Here is a 15,653-nt window from a genome sequence, read left to right as displayed (position 1 = left end):
GGAGTAATAAATGCTACAAGTTTCAAACCAGTATGTGCAGCACTTGAACGTGGTCAAGTTTTGGTTGGAAGTGAAGATTGCTTATATTTAAATGTTTACGTACCAAAGACTAACCAGGTAAGAATTTTAATCAGTACCGATTACATTTAACTACAATACTAAAATTAAAAACGTTTTAATAATGGAGTACTCTGAAAATAAAAAGGTTTCAAATAGAAAAACAATTGAAGGCGACCAGCATTGTTTTAATATTCTTGTGGATATTAAAACAATGCTAAAATGGCTGCTGTTGTATGTGTCCTTAGACATTCTGTCTCAGTCTGTATAATTACCTATTTTAATAAATGAACTTAAGTCTTCTGCTACATTCCAGAATAATGAAGAATTGTCATTACCGGTAGTGGCATGGATACATGGAGGTGCATTTACTCGTGGAAATGCTCAATTCAATCCCTCATACCTAATTGAAAAGCCAATGATAGTAGTGACAATCGAATACCGTTTGGGAATAATGGGCTTCTTAAGTACCGTCGACCAAAATGCAATGGGAAATGCCGGTTTAAAGGATCAACAATTGGCATTACAATGGATTCAAAACAACATCGCGAATTTTGGCGGAGATCCCAACAGAGTAACAATTTATGGGCAAAGTGCTGGTTCTGTTTCGATAGAATACCAGATTTTATCTCCAAAAAGTGCAGGTTTGATATTCAGATTAATAATTGATTGTCAGATCCATCGACGTTTAGTAATGGACATGCCTTAGCGGTCAGATTTGTGGTACAACAAAAGAAAGAGATGGAACGAAGTTTCGGACAATATCCATCTCTCTCACGATAGTGCGTAAGCGTGTCATGCAAAAGATAGCACTAGTCCGAATCCATACGCCATCTCCTTAACTTTTCGAGCCAAGAAATTATTACAATGACATACGGCTAAGGCACGTCCATTAATATATGTCTATGGTCAGATCGACGTAGATCTTTGAGTGAGGACAGACCTTGGTCTGTTTTAGGTTTATTCAGCCAGGCAATTGCCAGCAGCGGAAGTACCCTCAACGAATGGGCATTTATCAAAAATCCCTTGCAACTTACCGTCAGACTTGCACGACGCTTTAATATAACATCCAATGATACAAAGCAAATTGTTTCTAGTTTACAACAAATCAGTTGGGACGCACTGGTTCGCAATAGTGAAGTAAGTCTTTATTTTCTAGAGTTTTAATCTTCTAATTCTTTTTCAACAATATTTACATAAAAATAGATTATTGTTCAGCATAGTGCTGTAACTATCTGACGAGTCAAGGATTGTCTTATCGTGAAGGAAACTGGATTTTCGGATTCTAATCGCGTCTTATTGATAAAATTAAAATGCCGGATCATGGAGGCGTCAAAAGTGTTTGACTTTTCGTCTCCAATCACAAGGCACATCTTCAGGAACTTCACATTGTCGAAACAGGATCTCTAACGTTGGTGCAGTTAAGTGAAGTTCCTGAAGATGTCCCTTATTATAGGAGCTGAGGTGCGAAACACTTTTGACACCACCAGTCCGTTACGTGGGGATTTCATCAGTAAGACAGGGTGAGATTCCGGAAATACAGTTTCTTCAGACAATAGCCGTGGAAGCCTAAATCGGCTCGTCAAATCTGTTTAAATCAGTTTGATAATTAAATCAGTTTCTGATAATCCTTTTGTTCGTAGGTTTATGGAAGATTCGTACCAAGCGTTGAGGCAGAGAGTTCTGACGCTTTTATGAGCCAGAGCACTTATGATCTGTGGAGCGCTGGAAAATTCAATAAAGTCCCTTTTCTGAGAGGATACAATAGTGAAGAGGGCGCGTATGGCAGACGTAAGGGAAAGTTTCTCCTGGACAGTTGCAAAATTATCTATATATTTTAATATTACAGCTTTTTATACGCAATATGGTAACAATTCCAAAACGGTAATTCCTGCTGGACTTAACATGAATCTGAGTTCGTCTGAAGCTGATGAAGTTGTCAATGTTATAAGCGAGCGGTACTTCCCTGGAAAAAGTTATACCAACTTTACAAACGCCATTAATGTAGGTGACTACTTTTTAATCGTTAGGGAATCTTTTTCACATACGCTTCTATTATTTTAGTTTATGACCCAACAGTATTTTGTCAAGGGTATAAGGAAAGTAGCACGCGACTACGTAAACTCCTCAACGCCCTTGTTTTTCTACAAATTTACTTACGTTACTAAGGAAAATTACACGAGAGGTGTAATCGGTAAGTAAATTTTAAAACGACAATACATCTCTTGGTCGGTTCAATTTACATATGATGTGGAATTGCCTCACAAAGTGAATGAAACCGTTGTCATATCATTTACTTTTATTTTCACTCGTGGGCCATGTTGGAATATGGCGGACTAGTACGTCGCGCTTGCGCAAATTTCCGAATCTAAACGGAATATACCTAAACAAAAGATTAAATAAATAAACGATGGAGATGGTTAATGTAATGGTATTAAATCTGTCGTAAGGTGGAGTATTGTTTTAAAATAGGCTGATATTTCGCCAGCGGACGTCTAGCCTCAGCGTTAGCTATAATCTAATGTAAGCCAACGTTCCTTTTAGATTGTCATTTTATTGTATTTTAATAGGTGGCGCTGGGCATGCAGAAGAAATAGTTTACGTGTGGTATTCAAGAAAGTTACTAAATGATGAAGATGTGTTAATGAAGGACCGTATGACCACATTACTGGCAAATTTCATCATTAATGGGTTTGTGGAAATTTGTAAAAACAATTTCTATATTTTTTATGTAGCTACAGTATGCACAACAGTCCTCGTTATATACTTATTCAGTGTTTTCGATTTACATCCAAGTATAGTCTAGTTCAATATCAAAACTGGCAAGATGCGGTTGGTGGGAGAGGGAGGAGCAAAGGGTGGAAATCGCTTCCTAATAAAGTGCATGATGCATACCATTTTATTGCATATTTTACATTATTCGGCATGGGGGATAGGAAATAAAAGATGGAAGAAGAGGGGTGTAGAGAACGTTCCCCCCAAGGGTTCCCGGCCGTTAAACAGTCTGAAAAAGTCTGTAACACGGTTTGTATTATGTCCACATATAAGTGTGGGTTTCACTCTATGTTGTGTAGGTTAGGTTAGTTCGACTAAAAGTTCCCCGCCTTCCTCTACATCTCAGTGGGATTTTCGTACCCCTTCTCCTTTCCTTCTCCCTAACCGGACCCACTGCAATGTCGATGTATGGAAATTATGCTTGAAAAATTACATACAAGTTTTGATTTCCCTTTGCGTTTCTCTTGGCTACCAGGGGGCTGTTTCCACCACTCCTCCTCCTGCTACTCTACATATGACCAACTAAATCAAACGCAAACTACAAGTTCTGTGTTTGAAACAAACTAGTCAGTGAATCCTTTTTATAATTGAGTTTTACGGAGAAAACTTGTTCTTTCATATTTCGGCCCCACGTTTTCTTAATTAAATTATTTCAGACATCCAACACCTGAAAAGGATCCCGTGCTCCAAAATGTAAGTTGGCCTGAAGCATCAGATGGTATTGAAAGTGTTGATGACATCCGCTATATTGAAATTGGACGTAATTTGGTACCAGGCCTTAACCCAGACCATGAAGATTTTCTTTTCTGGAAAGACTTGTTTAGAAAATACGCAAAACCACCAATATATACTTACTGAAATATGGAACTCATGAAATTGTCATTTAAATGTGTAATCCAAAAATACAAATAAATAATTTGCGTTATCAGAATATACGTTATTATATACACTGTTTACCATATGCACCTACCATTATTTTTCTTTGTAGAAATTATGCTTAAACCATTCCTTTGCAAAGTTAGGATGACTTCGGGAGCAAAGGAAAGTTCTTTTCGTTTTATTAACAGCTACTCAACTCTCACTATTCCCCGGTTTAGGTCTCCACTGATTTTTCCAGCCGAAGTTGCCTAATTTTCAATAGTCCAANATTTAACCGTTAAAAATAATGAAACTAGCCACTCATTTAAATCTTGAATCATAGGAATTTGTGATTTTGAAGATCCCATGCGCTTCATTTTTCGAGAGGTGACGCGTCTCTTAATGTGAACCGCGCGGTATTTATAATTTCTTTCAAACTGATGTATTTACATAATGTTACCTAGTTTTGACTTGGGAGCCTCTCCCCACGTGGTTCAACTTAGCCTTTTGTCAACCCCGCCCTCTTTAGGTGGCTTCATGGTTTATGAAAGATCCCTAAGCGTACTACAAAACGTCTAAATATACCAATCATTACTTTTTGTAAATTTATATGGTAGATTAGTTACTGCTAGTACAAGTAGACAAATTAGTTACTTATTTTTTATTTTATTTTCAACAACTCCATTGATAAACAAAGGAAAATTTTGCTCACACACGCGCAAAAGACACAGAATTATCAATCTTATCAAACTGTTGCTTTATAATATTGTCGATAATAGTCAATGATTTACGTAAAAGTGGTCATGACATTGCGAAGAATGATGACTGTTATCAAGGGCGTCATTAGTTTTCTTCCAAGATTCTTCAGATTTTATCAAACGGAAGAATGGAGCCACGCTCCCCGCGAGACAACTTAGCAACTCCCTATAAACCCGAGCTCTGAAAGTTGATGTGCTGAAAGCCTCTGATAACAAAACATTACATTATTATGAATTAATTACTAATTTTTTTATAAGAGCAAATATTTGCTCTCTTATACTGTGTTTCTCAATAAAATTATTTACCAATAATCATATCTCAATTTTGAGTGTATTGTTTATGCTCACGCCTGTTTCTTTCTTTTTCTAGAATATACCTCTAAAATTTTTAAGAGCTTGAGTTTACGCTATCGTCTGCTTATCAAATCGAAATTATTTCGAGATTATTGGGTTATCGGGTGATTGAGAGCTTGGGATTATAAGATTGTATCAGATTTTCTATCCATCGATATACACGTTTAAAAATAATTATCATTTCCGAACTATAAATATCCATAGCTAAGTAAGTCGTAGTGAGCCCTGAGATCCAGGATTCTATATACACGTAATGACGCCCTTGACTACTGTTCTTTTAAGTACCCTCTGTTTGTTACTTTCTGATGAGGCTACTGGGGTAAATTGACTCATGTATGATGAAAAAACGACCTTTTATACTGTTTTTTTTTAGTACAACCTAACTGTGAAAACGAATCACGGATATGTGCGTGGATATGAAGCAACCAGCTCAGCTAATCCAAATGTCACCTACTACGCATTCCAAGGAGTTCCTTACGGAAAACCTCCTGTAGGATCGTTACGATTTCAAGTAAGAACAAAAGAAAAATAATTTATAGACTAATACGTACTAATCTCAATAATATGTGGTTGAAACAAATATTTAACAAAAATTGTATTTTACAAGGATCCTCAACCTGTTCCATCGTGGGAAGGAGTAATAAACGCTACAAGCTTCAAACCAACTTGTGCAGCACTTGAAACTGGACGAGTTGCAGCTGGAAGTGAAGATTGTCTATANGTTCTGTGTTTGAATCCTTTTTTAATTGGGTTTTACGGAGAAAACAAGTCCTTTCATATTTCAGACATCCAACACCTGAAAAGGATCCCGTGCTTCAAAATGTAAGTTGGCCTGAAGCATCCGAAGGCATTCAAAGTGTTGATGACATCCGCTATATTGAAATTGGACGTAATTTGGTACCAGGCCTTAACCCAGACCATGAAGATTTTCTTTTCTGGAAGGACTTGTTTAGCAAATATGCAAAACCAACGATATATACTTATTGAAACATGAAACGCATGTATGTTACGTAAAATTGTCATTTAAATGTGTATACCGATCAGAATATACGTTATTACACACTGTTTACAATATACAGATATTTCTTCTATGCACATATAATTTTTTTTATTTTTTCGTAGAAATTATGTTTAAACCATATCTTTACGAGGTTAGGATGACTTCGCGAGCAAAGGAAAGTTCTTTTCCTTTTATTAACAGCTGTTCAATTCTGCACTATTCCTCGGTCTCCACTGATTTTTTTAGCCTAATTTTCAATAAGTCAAATCAAAAAATACTACAGAAATATATTTGATAGAGACTTTTCCAGATTAAGCTCTAAAGCGATTCTAAGATAATGCTTCGTCTGGTAGTATCTCAATGAGAGTAGTTTGTATGCATTTAACCAGTACCAGAACGTAGATGTGGTGTAGGTACTGTATAATAATGTCGCAACCAATTCAAATAATTCGATAATTCCGCCTAGGAGGATTCGGAAAGGTTAAGAGTGAGTTTAAGTTATGATAGTTTTGTATTTAAATTTTCAACCGTCTTATGATACATTTGGTTATATAAGGCTTATTGAAAATAATAATAATCGAGGGCGCCATCATGTTACAATTAGCCTGGCAATCTACCACGTGCGTTTAATGAAACTTCTGAAACGTAATATGATGCATTCTAATCTTCATTATGTCAGTCGTTACTTATTTGTACGTTTTACTATTTCCCATGCCATTTTGATACATTAAGGTACCATAGAAGAGGTACAAATAACATCCAATTCATCGCAATGTTATTGAGTAATTAACAATAAATAAAACGTCGACAGTTGGAAGTTCCAAACACCAAAATAGACATATTCTTATTTTTTTATTTAATTCTCACTAACTCAATTTCTCAGAATTATCAAAAATTGCTTGAAACGCGCACAAGGGTCATTCACAACTGTCAATCTCATTCTTGATAAAAGATTTTCCTAAAAGTGATAATATTGATTGGTTGACTTTATCAAACAAATACCAGGAACACTCCAACGTCCTCGTGAGCGTATTATCTGCCTAAAAATCCAGCGGTTTATAAGACCTAGCTCTCAAAGTTGATACGCCGGAGACCTTAGATAGTTAAGGATAAGTCGTGGAAGCCCCGGATCCTTTAATACACGTAATGACGTCCCTGACTGTTGCCACTGCTGTTCTTTTGAGTACCCTCTGTTTGTTACTTTCTAATGAGGCTTCTGGGGTAAATTTACTGCTGTAGGAAGAAGAAAGAACCCTTCAAAGGTTTTATTGTTGTTTTAGTATAACTTAACTGTGCAAACGAAGCATGGATATGTGCGTGGATATGAAGCCATCAGTTTAGCTAACTCAAATGTCACTTACTACGCATTTCAAGGAGTTCCTTACGGAAAACCTCCTGTAGGATCGTTACGATTTCAAGTAAGTACAAAAAGTGATAATTTCATTATGACCTATAAACTAATGTTACATACACAGATATTAATACAACTTAAAGAAAAATGAGGTTAGCAATATGTAAACTGATGTTGTCCTGATTCGGCTCATCTAAAGGTTGTCCTCGGTTGGACTCGCTTCCTAAAGTTTCGCTAGCACGAGTGGCGAACTCCTTTAGGGGTCCTTCGATCTCCGATGCCGGATTTGGTCTGGACTTAACTGGACTCGAATCAGGACACCATTAGTTCCCCTACTGGCCTCAAAAGCTTTTATCAATTTGTACTAATATGTAGTTGAGATAATGTTTAAATAAATTTGAAATTTTGTAAGGATCCCCNTCCAAATCAAAAAATACTACAGAAATATATTTGGTAGAGACTTTTCCAGATTAAGTTCTAAAACGATTCTAAGATAATGCTTCGTCTGGTAGTATCTCAATGAGAGTGGTTTTTATACATTTAACCAGTACCAGAACGTAGCCGTGGTATAGGTACTGTATAATTATGTAGCAACCATTTCAAATAATTCGGTAATTCCGCCTAGGCGTATTCGAAATGGTTAAGAGGGAGTTTAAGTTATGATAGTTTTGTATTTAATTTTTCAACCGTCTCGTGATACATCTGATTGTATAAGGCATATTGAGAAGTTAAAATAATAATAATCGAGGGCGCTATAATGTTGCAATAAGCCTAGCAATCTACCACGTACGTTTAATGAAACTTCTGAAACGTAATATGATGCATTCTAATCTTCATTATATCAGTCGTTACTTATTTGTACGTTTTACAATTTCCCAAGTCATTTTAATACATTAAGGTACCATAGAAGAGATACAAATAACATCCAATTCATCGAAATTTTATTGAGTAATTAGCAATAAATCAAATGTCGACAGTTGGAAGTTCTAAACACCAAAATAGACATGTTCTTATTTTTTTATTTAATTTTCGCTAACTCAATTTCTCAGAATTATCAAAAACTGCTTGAAACACGGACAAGGGTCATTCACAACTGTCAATCTTATTCTTGATAAAAGATTTTCCTAAAAGCGATAGTATTGATTAGATATGATTGATTTTATCAAACAAATACCAACGTCCCCGTGACCGAACCATCTGCCTAAAAACCCAGCGGTTTATAAGACTGTGCTCTCAAAGTTGATGTGCTGGAGACCCCAGATAGCTAAGGATACGTCGTGGAAGCCCCGGATCCGTTAATACACGTAATGACGTCCTTGAGTGTTGCCACTGCTGTTCTTTTGAGTACCCTCTGTTTATTACTTTCTAATGAGGCTTCTGGGGTAAATTTAATGTTGTAGAAAGAAGAAAGAACACTTCAAAGGTTTTATTGTTGTTTTAGTATAACTTAACTGTGGAAACGAAGCATGGATATGTGCGTGGATATGAAGCCATCAGTTTAGCTAACTCAAATGTCACCTACTACGCATTTCAAGGAGTTCCTTACGGAAAACCTCCTGTAGGATCGTTACGATTTCAAGTAAGAACAAAAGAAAAATAATTTATAGACTAATACGTACTAATCTCAATAATATGTGGTTGAAACAAATATTTAACAAAAATTGTATTTTACAAGGATCCTCAACCTGTTCCATCGTGGGAAGGAGTAATAAACGCTACAAGCTTCAAACCAACTTGTGCAGCACTTGAAACTGGACGAGTTGCAGCTGGAAGTGAAGATTGTCTATATGTAAACGTTTACGTACCAAAAACAAACAAGGTAAGAATGAATTAGACTTATAATTTAAATTTGATTTGTTGAAATTGAACGAGGAAACCCATAATTATCTATCGATTAAATTTAAGTGTTCTACTATTTATAATTTACAGGATAATGAAGAATTATTATTACCGGTGGTAGTATGGTTCCATGGAGGTGGCTTCACTCGTGGAAGTTCTCGGAATAATCCGTCGTACATGATTGAAAAGCCCTTGATAGTGGTGACAGTTTCCTACCGTTTGGGCATAATGGGTTTCCTAAGTACTCTCGATAAAAATGCATGGGGAAATGCTGGTTTAAAGGATCAGAGCTTGGCATTACAATTTGTTAAAAGCAACATCGTGCATTTTGGTGGAAATCCCAACAGGGTAACAATTTTTGGGCAAAGTGCTGGTTCTGCTTCGGTAGAATACCAGATTGTATCTCCAAAAAGTGCAGGTTTGTTGGTCAAATTAATAATTCATTGCCAGATCAACTTAGATCGTTGAGTAAGGATAGGCTTTGGTCTGTTTTAGGTCTATTTAGCCAGGCAATTGCCAGCAGCGGAAGTACTCTCAACGAATGGGGATTTAATAAAAACCCGTTAGAACTTACGATCAGATTTGCACGATGGTTTAATATAACATCCAACGACACAAAAGAAATTGTTGCTGGGTTACAAAAAATTGACTGGGAAACATTGATCCTCAATAGTCAAGTAAGTCTTAATTTTGATAATTTTTACTCATTTGATTCCTTCAGGCATGTATTTCTTTTCTATGAGTATTTATTCGACAGTAAGTTCTTGATGGTATTATTTATCTGTCTATTATTTTCCGAGTTCATTACAGAATATTTATGATAAATAAGATCTGCTTCCATTAGTTAAATAAAGTTATTTTCTAGGTTTATGGTAAGTTCTTGCCAAGCGTTGAGGCAGAAAGCCCTAACGCTTTTGTAAGCCAGAGTACTTATGATTTGTGGAGCGCTGGAAAATTCAATAAAGTCCCTTTTCTCAGAGGATACAACAATGAAGAAGGCTCGTATGGCAAAAGTAAGTGACAGCCTCTTCTTCTATACACTATTTAGATAATTATTTACAATTTCTAATCACTATAGATAGTTATACGAGATATGGTAATGATTCCAAAACTATAATTCCTGCTGGACTTAACATGGATCTGAATTCTCCTGAAGCTAATGAAGTTATCAATATTATAACCGAGCGGTACTTCCCNTATATGTAAACGTTTACGTACCAAAAACAAACAAGGTAAGAATGAATTACACTTATAATTTAAATTTGATTTGTTGAAATTGAACGAGGAAACCCATAATTATCTATCGATTAAATTTAAGTGTTCTACTATTTATAATTTACAGGATAATGAAGAATTATTATTACCGGTGGTAGTATGGTTCCATGGAGGTGGCTTCACTCGTGGAAGTTCTCGGAATAATCCGTCGTACATGATTGAAAAGCCCTTGATAGTGGTGACAGTTTCCTACCGTTTGGGCATAATGGGTTTCCTAAGTACTCTCGATAAAAATGCATGGGGAAATGCTGGTTTAAAGGATCAGAGCTTGGCATTACAATTTGTTAAAAGCAACATCCTGCATTTTGGTGGAAATCCCAACAGGGTAACAATTTTTGGGCAAAGTGCTGGTTCTGCTTCGGTAGAATACCAGATTGTATCTCCAAAAAGTGCAGGTTTGTTGGTCAAATTAATAATTCATTGCCAGATCAACTTAGATCGTTGAGTAAGGATAGGCTTTGGTCTGTTTTAGGTCTATTTAGCCAGGCAATTGCCAGCAGCGGAAGTACTCTCAACGAATGGGGATTTAATAAAAACCCGTTAGAACTTACGATCAGATTTGCACGATGGTTTAATATAACATCCAACGACACAAAGGAAATTGTTGCTGGGTTACAAAAAATTGACTGGGAAACATTGATCCTTAATAGTCAAGTAAGTCTTAATTTTGATAATTTTTACTCATTTGATTCCTTCAGGCATGTATTTCTTTTCTATGAGTATTTATTCGACAGTAAGTTCTTGATGGTATTATTTATCTGTCTATTATTTTCCGAGTTCATTACAGAATATTTATGATAAATAAGATCTGCTTCCATTAGTTAAATAAAGTTATTTTCTAGGTTTATGGTAAGTTCTTGCCAAGCGTTGAGGCAGAAAGCCCTAACGCTTTTGTAAGCCAGAGTACTTATGATTTGTGGAGCGCTGGAAAATTCAATAAAGTCCCTTTTCTCAGAGGATACAACAATGAAGAAGGCTCGTATGGCAAAAGTAAGTGACAGCCTCTTCTTCTATACACTATTTAGATAATTATTTACAATTTCTAATCACTATAGATAGTTATACGAGATATGGTAATGATTCCAAAACTATAATTCCTGCTGGACTTAACATGGATCTGAATTCTCCTGAAGCTAATGAAGTTATCAATATTATAACCGAGCGGTACTTCCCTGGAAAAAGTTATTCCAATTTTACAAACGCCATTAAAGTAGGTGACTGCTTTTTAATCGTTAGGTCATTTCTTATACTGAATTGATAATTCCGTTTTTATTATTTTAGTTTATGACTCAACAGTATTATGTCAAATGTATAAGGAAAGTAGCACGCGATTACATAAACTCCTCAACGCCCATGTTTTTCTACAAATTTACCTACGTTACTAAAGAAAATTACACGAGAGGTGTAATCGGTAAGCAAAATTTAAAACGACAATAGGTTTGTGTGGCTAATTGTCTGGCAATTGGACCTTCTTCACAAAGTGAATGTAACCGTTGCCATGTTATTCACTTTTGCCATCACTCGTAAGCCATGTTGGAAGATGGCGGACGAGTACGTCGCGCTTGCGGAAATTCCCGAATTTAGACGGAATTTATCTAAACAAAAGATTAAATCCGACAGGGTTGCATAAACGATGGAGATGATTAATGTAGTGGTATTAAATTCGTCGTAAGATGGACTAATTTTTCAAAATAGGAATATTCCGCCGGTGTACGTCTAGCCTCATTGTTAGTCATAATCTAATGTAATCCAACGTGCCTTCTAGGTTGTCATTTAATTAAGTTTTAATAGGTGGCGCTGTGCATGCAGAAGAAATAGTTTTTGTGTCCGTAAATAGAAAAATTTTTGAATTATTAAGAAAAGCGTAAATATTAGATTAAGGCAGTAAGACGGAGACTATATCAGCAGGACAAAGACCAAGAGACCAATTTTAGGACTAGAAGTATTTGAACAAGACCAATACTAAGACGAAAACTAGGACGGTCTTGGTCTTAGTCTTAGTCTTACTTTGCTCATCACTGATTCAAAATCATAACCTAAAATAAACTAACGTGACTGCTTTAGTTGTAATTATTTTATCGTATTTCAATAGGTGGCGCAGGGCATGCAGAAGAACTNGATCCTCAACCTGTTCCATCGTGGGAAGGAGTAATAAACGCTACAAGCTTCAAACCAACTTGTGCAGCACTTGAAACTGGACGAGTTGCAGCTGGAAGTGAAGATTGTCTATATGTAAACGTTTACGTACCAAAAACAAACAAGGTAAGAATGAATTACACTTATAATTTAAATTTGATTTGTTGAAATTGAACGAGGAAACCCATAATTATCTATCGATTAAATTTAAGTGTTCTACTATTTATAATTTACAGGATAATGAAGAATTATTATTACCGGTGGTAGTATGGTTCCATGGAGGTGGCTTCACTCGTGGAAGTTCTCGGAATAATCCGTCGTACATGATTGAAAAGCCCTTGATAGTGGTGACAGTTTCCTACCGTTTGGGCATAATGGGTTTCCTAAGTACTCTCGATAAAAATGCATGGGGAAATGCTGGTTTAAAGGATCAGAGCTTGGCATTACAATTTGTTAAAAGCAACATCCTGCATTTTGGTGGAAATCCCAACAGGGTAACAATTTTTGGGCAAAGTGCTGGTTCTGCTTCGGTAGAATACCAGATTGTATCTCCAAAAAGTGCAGGTTTGTTGGTCAAATTAATAATTCATTGCCAGATCAACTTAGATCGTTGAGTAAGGATAGGCTTTGGTCTGTTTTAGGTCTATTTAGCCAGGCAATTGCCAGCAGCGGAAGTACTCTCAACGAATGGGGATTTAATAAAAACCCGTTAGAACTTACGATCAGATTTGCACGATGGTTTAATATAACATCCAACGACACAAAAGAAATTGTTGCTGGGTTACAAAAAATTGACTGGGAAACATTGATCCTTAATAGTCAAGTAAGTCTTAATTTTGATAATTTTTACTCATTTGATTCCTTCAGGCATGTATTTCTTTTCTATGAGTATTTATTCGACAGTAAGTTCTTGATGGTATTATTTATCTGTCTATTATTTTCCGAGTTCATTACAGAATATTTATGATAAATAAGATCTGCTTCCATTAGTTAAATAAAGTTATTTTCTAGGTTTATGGTAAGTTCTTGCCAAGCGTTGAGGCAGAAAGCCCTAACGCTTTTGTAAGCCAGAGTACTTATGATTTGTGGAGCGCTGGAAAATTCAATAAAGTCCCTTTTCTCAGAGGATACAACAATGAAGAAGGCTCGTATGGCAAAAGTAAGTGACAGCCTCTTCTTCTATACACTATTTAGATAATTATTTACAATTTCTAATCACTATAGATAGTTATACGAGATATGGTAATGATTCCAAAACTATAATTCCTGCTGGACTTAACATGGATCTGAATTCTCCTGAAGCTAATGAAGTTATCAATATTATAACCGAGCGGTACTTCCCAGGGAAAAGTTATTACAATTTTACGAACGCCATTAACGTAGGTATTTGGTTTTCAATGGTTAGGCTATTTTCTATTATTAAAAATAAAGTTTTTATTATTTCTTTTTTCTGGAAACTCTTTATCTTTATTTTCATTAGTATTACCAGTTGATCAAGGTATTGACAGTATATTGGCGTATACTGATATAACTGTCAAACGTAATTTGATGAGATCGCATGCTGATGAGAACTACACTAATGATAGTTTCAATAAACTATTGACTAATGATTTATGCTGTCTGTTATTTATTATTCTAGTTTATGACCCAACACTATTTTGTCAGGGGCATAAGAAAAACGTCACGTGACTACGTAAACTCCTCAACGCCCTTGTTTTTCTACAAATTCACTTACGTCACTAAAGAAAATTATACTAGAGGTGCAAACGGTGAGTAAATTTTGAAATGACAACAAATCCTGATCTAATGTAACTCAGGTGACTCCTCTAATTGTGGTTTTATTCTGTTTTAAAAGGTGGCGCTGGGCATGCAGAAGAAGGGGTTTATGTCTGGTATTCAAGAAAGTTATTAAACGATGAGGATGTGCTAATGAAAGACCGGCATACCACATTCCTGTCAAATTTCATTATTTACGGGTAAGGGGAGTTTTATTTAACGACTTTTATAATTTTTGAAGTGAAGGGGTATTACGATTTTTTCTGTCACGAAAAAGCGTTACGGCCGCGTGGAGGGGGTGACGGTATATTGCGTGGTGAGAGATGGTAGTGGCGGAGGGAGAGAAAGGCTGGCGGCGGTGGAGAGAAGACAACGGCTGTATTAGATGGATATAATGCGCAGCCGCGCGGAGAGTGGGGAGTCCGCTGGAGTCCCGGCGGCGTGTGCTGTGCTCAGCTGTTGTTTTCTCACTTCTGCTCTCCACGTGGCTGGGCATCATTGCCTCTATTTGCGGTCTGTGTAAAGACCGAATCATAATTTGCAGTAAATCTGTGAAAACGAAATGTGTGCTGGGACACACAGTAGAAGTGAAACTGCAAAGGACAAGTGGAAAAACGAATGGCAACGGATATCTTCCTAGCAATGAGGATAGAGTGGAAGCATAAAATGATTAAAAAAAAAGTTTTTTTTTCATCATGATGCAGAGCACGGAGATGAGGGTGGGGGAACAGCTATTTCTATACGTCTTTCTCCTATTTCCTCTCTCCCCTTTATGCTACAATGTCGAATTAAATTAAAACCAAACCATTAAATTTTGGATATTATCATATTAATTTTTCTTTGTTTGGGTTAATTATTGGAATTAAATTATTTTAGACATCCAACACCTAAAAAAGATCCACTCCTCCAAAATATAACCTGGCCTGAGGCATCCGAAGGCATTCAAAGTGTTGATGACATTCGCTATATTGAAATTGGGCGTAATTTGGTACCAGGCATTAATCCAGATCACGAAGACTTCCTTTTCTGGAGAAACTTGTTTAGAAAATACGCCAAATCAACGGTATATTCCTACTAAAATATGAAACTCGTCTATATTGTGTGAAATACAATCAGAATATATATACGTCATTATATGTAGCAATAAAATTTGTTACAGAAACTGAGTTTAATTGTTATTTTTGCAAACTTTCCTTGACGATGTGCAAAATGATATAGATAAAAAATCAAATCAGTAAGTAACTTATTTGAAGAGATTGACATCTCAACAAGTACTTTGCCAGATTCATAAAAACTTTGAATGATGGCACCAAGATAAGTCGAAGATAACAAAACGCGTAATAGGCTGACTTATTACATGAAGTTATTTATGGTTAAAGGAGCTCACAACTAATTTAAATTTTCATGTTTTTGGCATTTTCTTTGTATTTGATACTGTGTCCAAAACTAGTAATAATGAAACTTTAACTGTAGG

The 15,653-nt window shown here is 36.0% G+C and overlaps 2 protein-coding genes across 3 annotated transcripts in view; both read left to right on the top strand.

The window, feature by feature from the left end:
- The window catches only part of LOC108735540 (venom carboxylesterase-6-like), a 9,979-nt gene extending 6,253 nt beyond the window's left edge, over positions 1–3,726 (top strand). Inside the window, exons 4-11 of the mRNA XM_025976770.1 lie at positions 53–117; positions 374–701; positions 1,016–1,197; positions 1,701–1,848; positions 1,907–2,061; positions 2,122–2,251; positions 2,628–2,748; positions 3,489–3,726. Coding sequence (XP_025832555.1) covers positions 53–117; positions 374–701; positions 1,016–1,197; positions 1,701–1,848; positions 1,907–2,061; positions 2,122–2,251; positions 2,628–2,748; positions 3,489–3,690 — 1,331 coding nt within the window. The 3' untranslated portion in view covers positions 3,691–3,726. The remainder of the gene's footprint in view (positions 1–52; positions 118–373; positions 702–1,015; positions 1,198–1,700; positions 1,849–1,906; positions 2,062–2,121; positions 2,252–2,627; positions 2,749–3,488) is intronic.
- Positions 3,727–4,941: 1,215 nt separating this feature from the next.
- Positions 4,942–15,345, top strand: LOC108735551 (venom carboxylesterase-6-like). Of its 2 annotated transcripts, none has more exons than XM_025976701.1 (10): positions 4,942–5,121; positions 5,176–5,313; positions 12,386–12,529; positions 12,640–12,967; positions 13,045–13,226; positions 13,415–13,562; positions 13,628–13,782; positions 14,043–14,172; positions 14,259–14,379; positions 15,056–15,345. In XM_025976701.1, the coding sequence occupies exons 1-10, from the start codon at positions 5,056–5,058 to the stop codon at positions 15,255–15,257; spliced, it is 1,614 nt and encodes a 537-aa protein (XP_025832486.1). In that variant the 5' UTR covers positions 4,942–5,055; the 3' UTR covers positions 15,258–15,345. The 2 variants fall into 2 exon arrangements, with proteins under 2 accessions (XP_025832486.1, XP_025832484.1); XM_025976699.1 differs by lacking the exons at positions 4,942–5,121; positions 5,176–5,313 and adding exons at positions 6,881–7,023; positions 8,595–8,732.
- The last annotated feature ends 308 nt before the right edge of the window (positions 15,346–15,653 follow it).

Source organism: Agrilus planipennis, unplaced genomic scaffold, assembly GCF_000699045.2.
Source record: "Agrilus planipennis isolate EAB-ADULT unplaced genomic scaffold, Apla_2.0 scaffold107, whole genome shotgun sequence".
Lineage (NCBI taxonomy): Eukaryota > Metazoa > Arthropoda > Insecta > Coleoptera > Buprestidae > Agrilus > Agrilus planipennis.
The sequence above is the reverse complement of the archived record's forward strand: the minus strand, read 5'-3'. Positions and strand labels throughout refer to the sequence as shown.

Coding starts and splice junctions, on each gene's coding strand:
- LOC108735551 (XM_025976699.1), top strand. CDS start 6,949: ATGACGTCCCTGACTGTTGCCACTGCTGTTCTTTTGAGTACCCTCTGT. Junction 7,024..8,594: donor TTTCTAATGAGGCTTCTGGG/GTAAATTTACTG, acceptor TTGTTGTTTTAG/TATAACTTAACTGTGGAAAC. Junction 14,380..15,055: donor TCAAATTTCATTATTTACGG/GTAAGGGGAGTT, acceptor AAATTATTTTAG/ACATCCAACACCTAAAAAAG.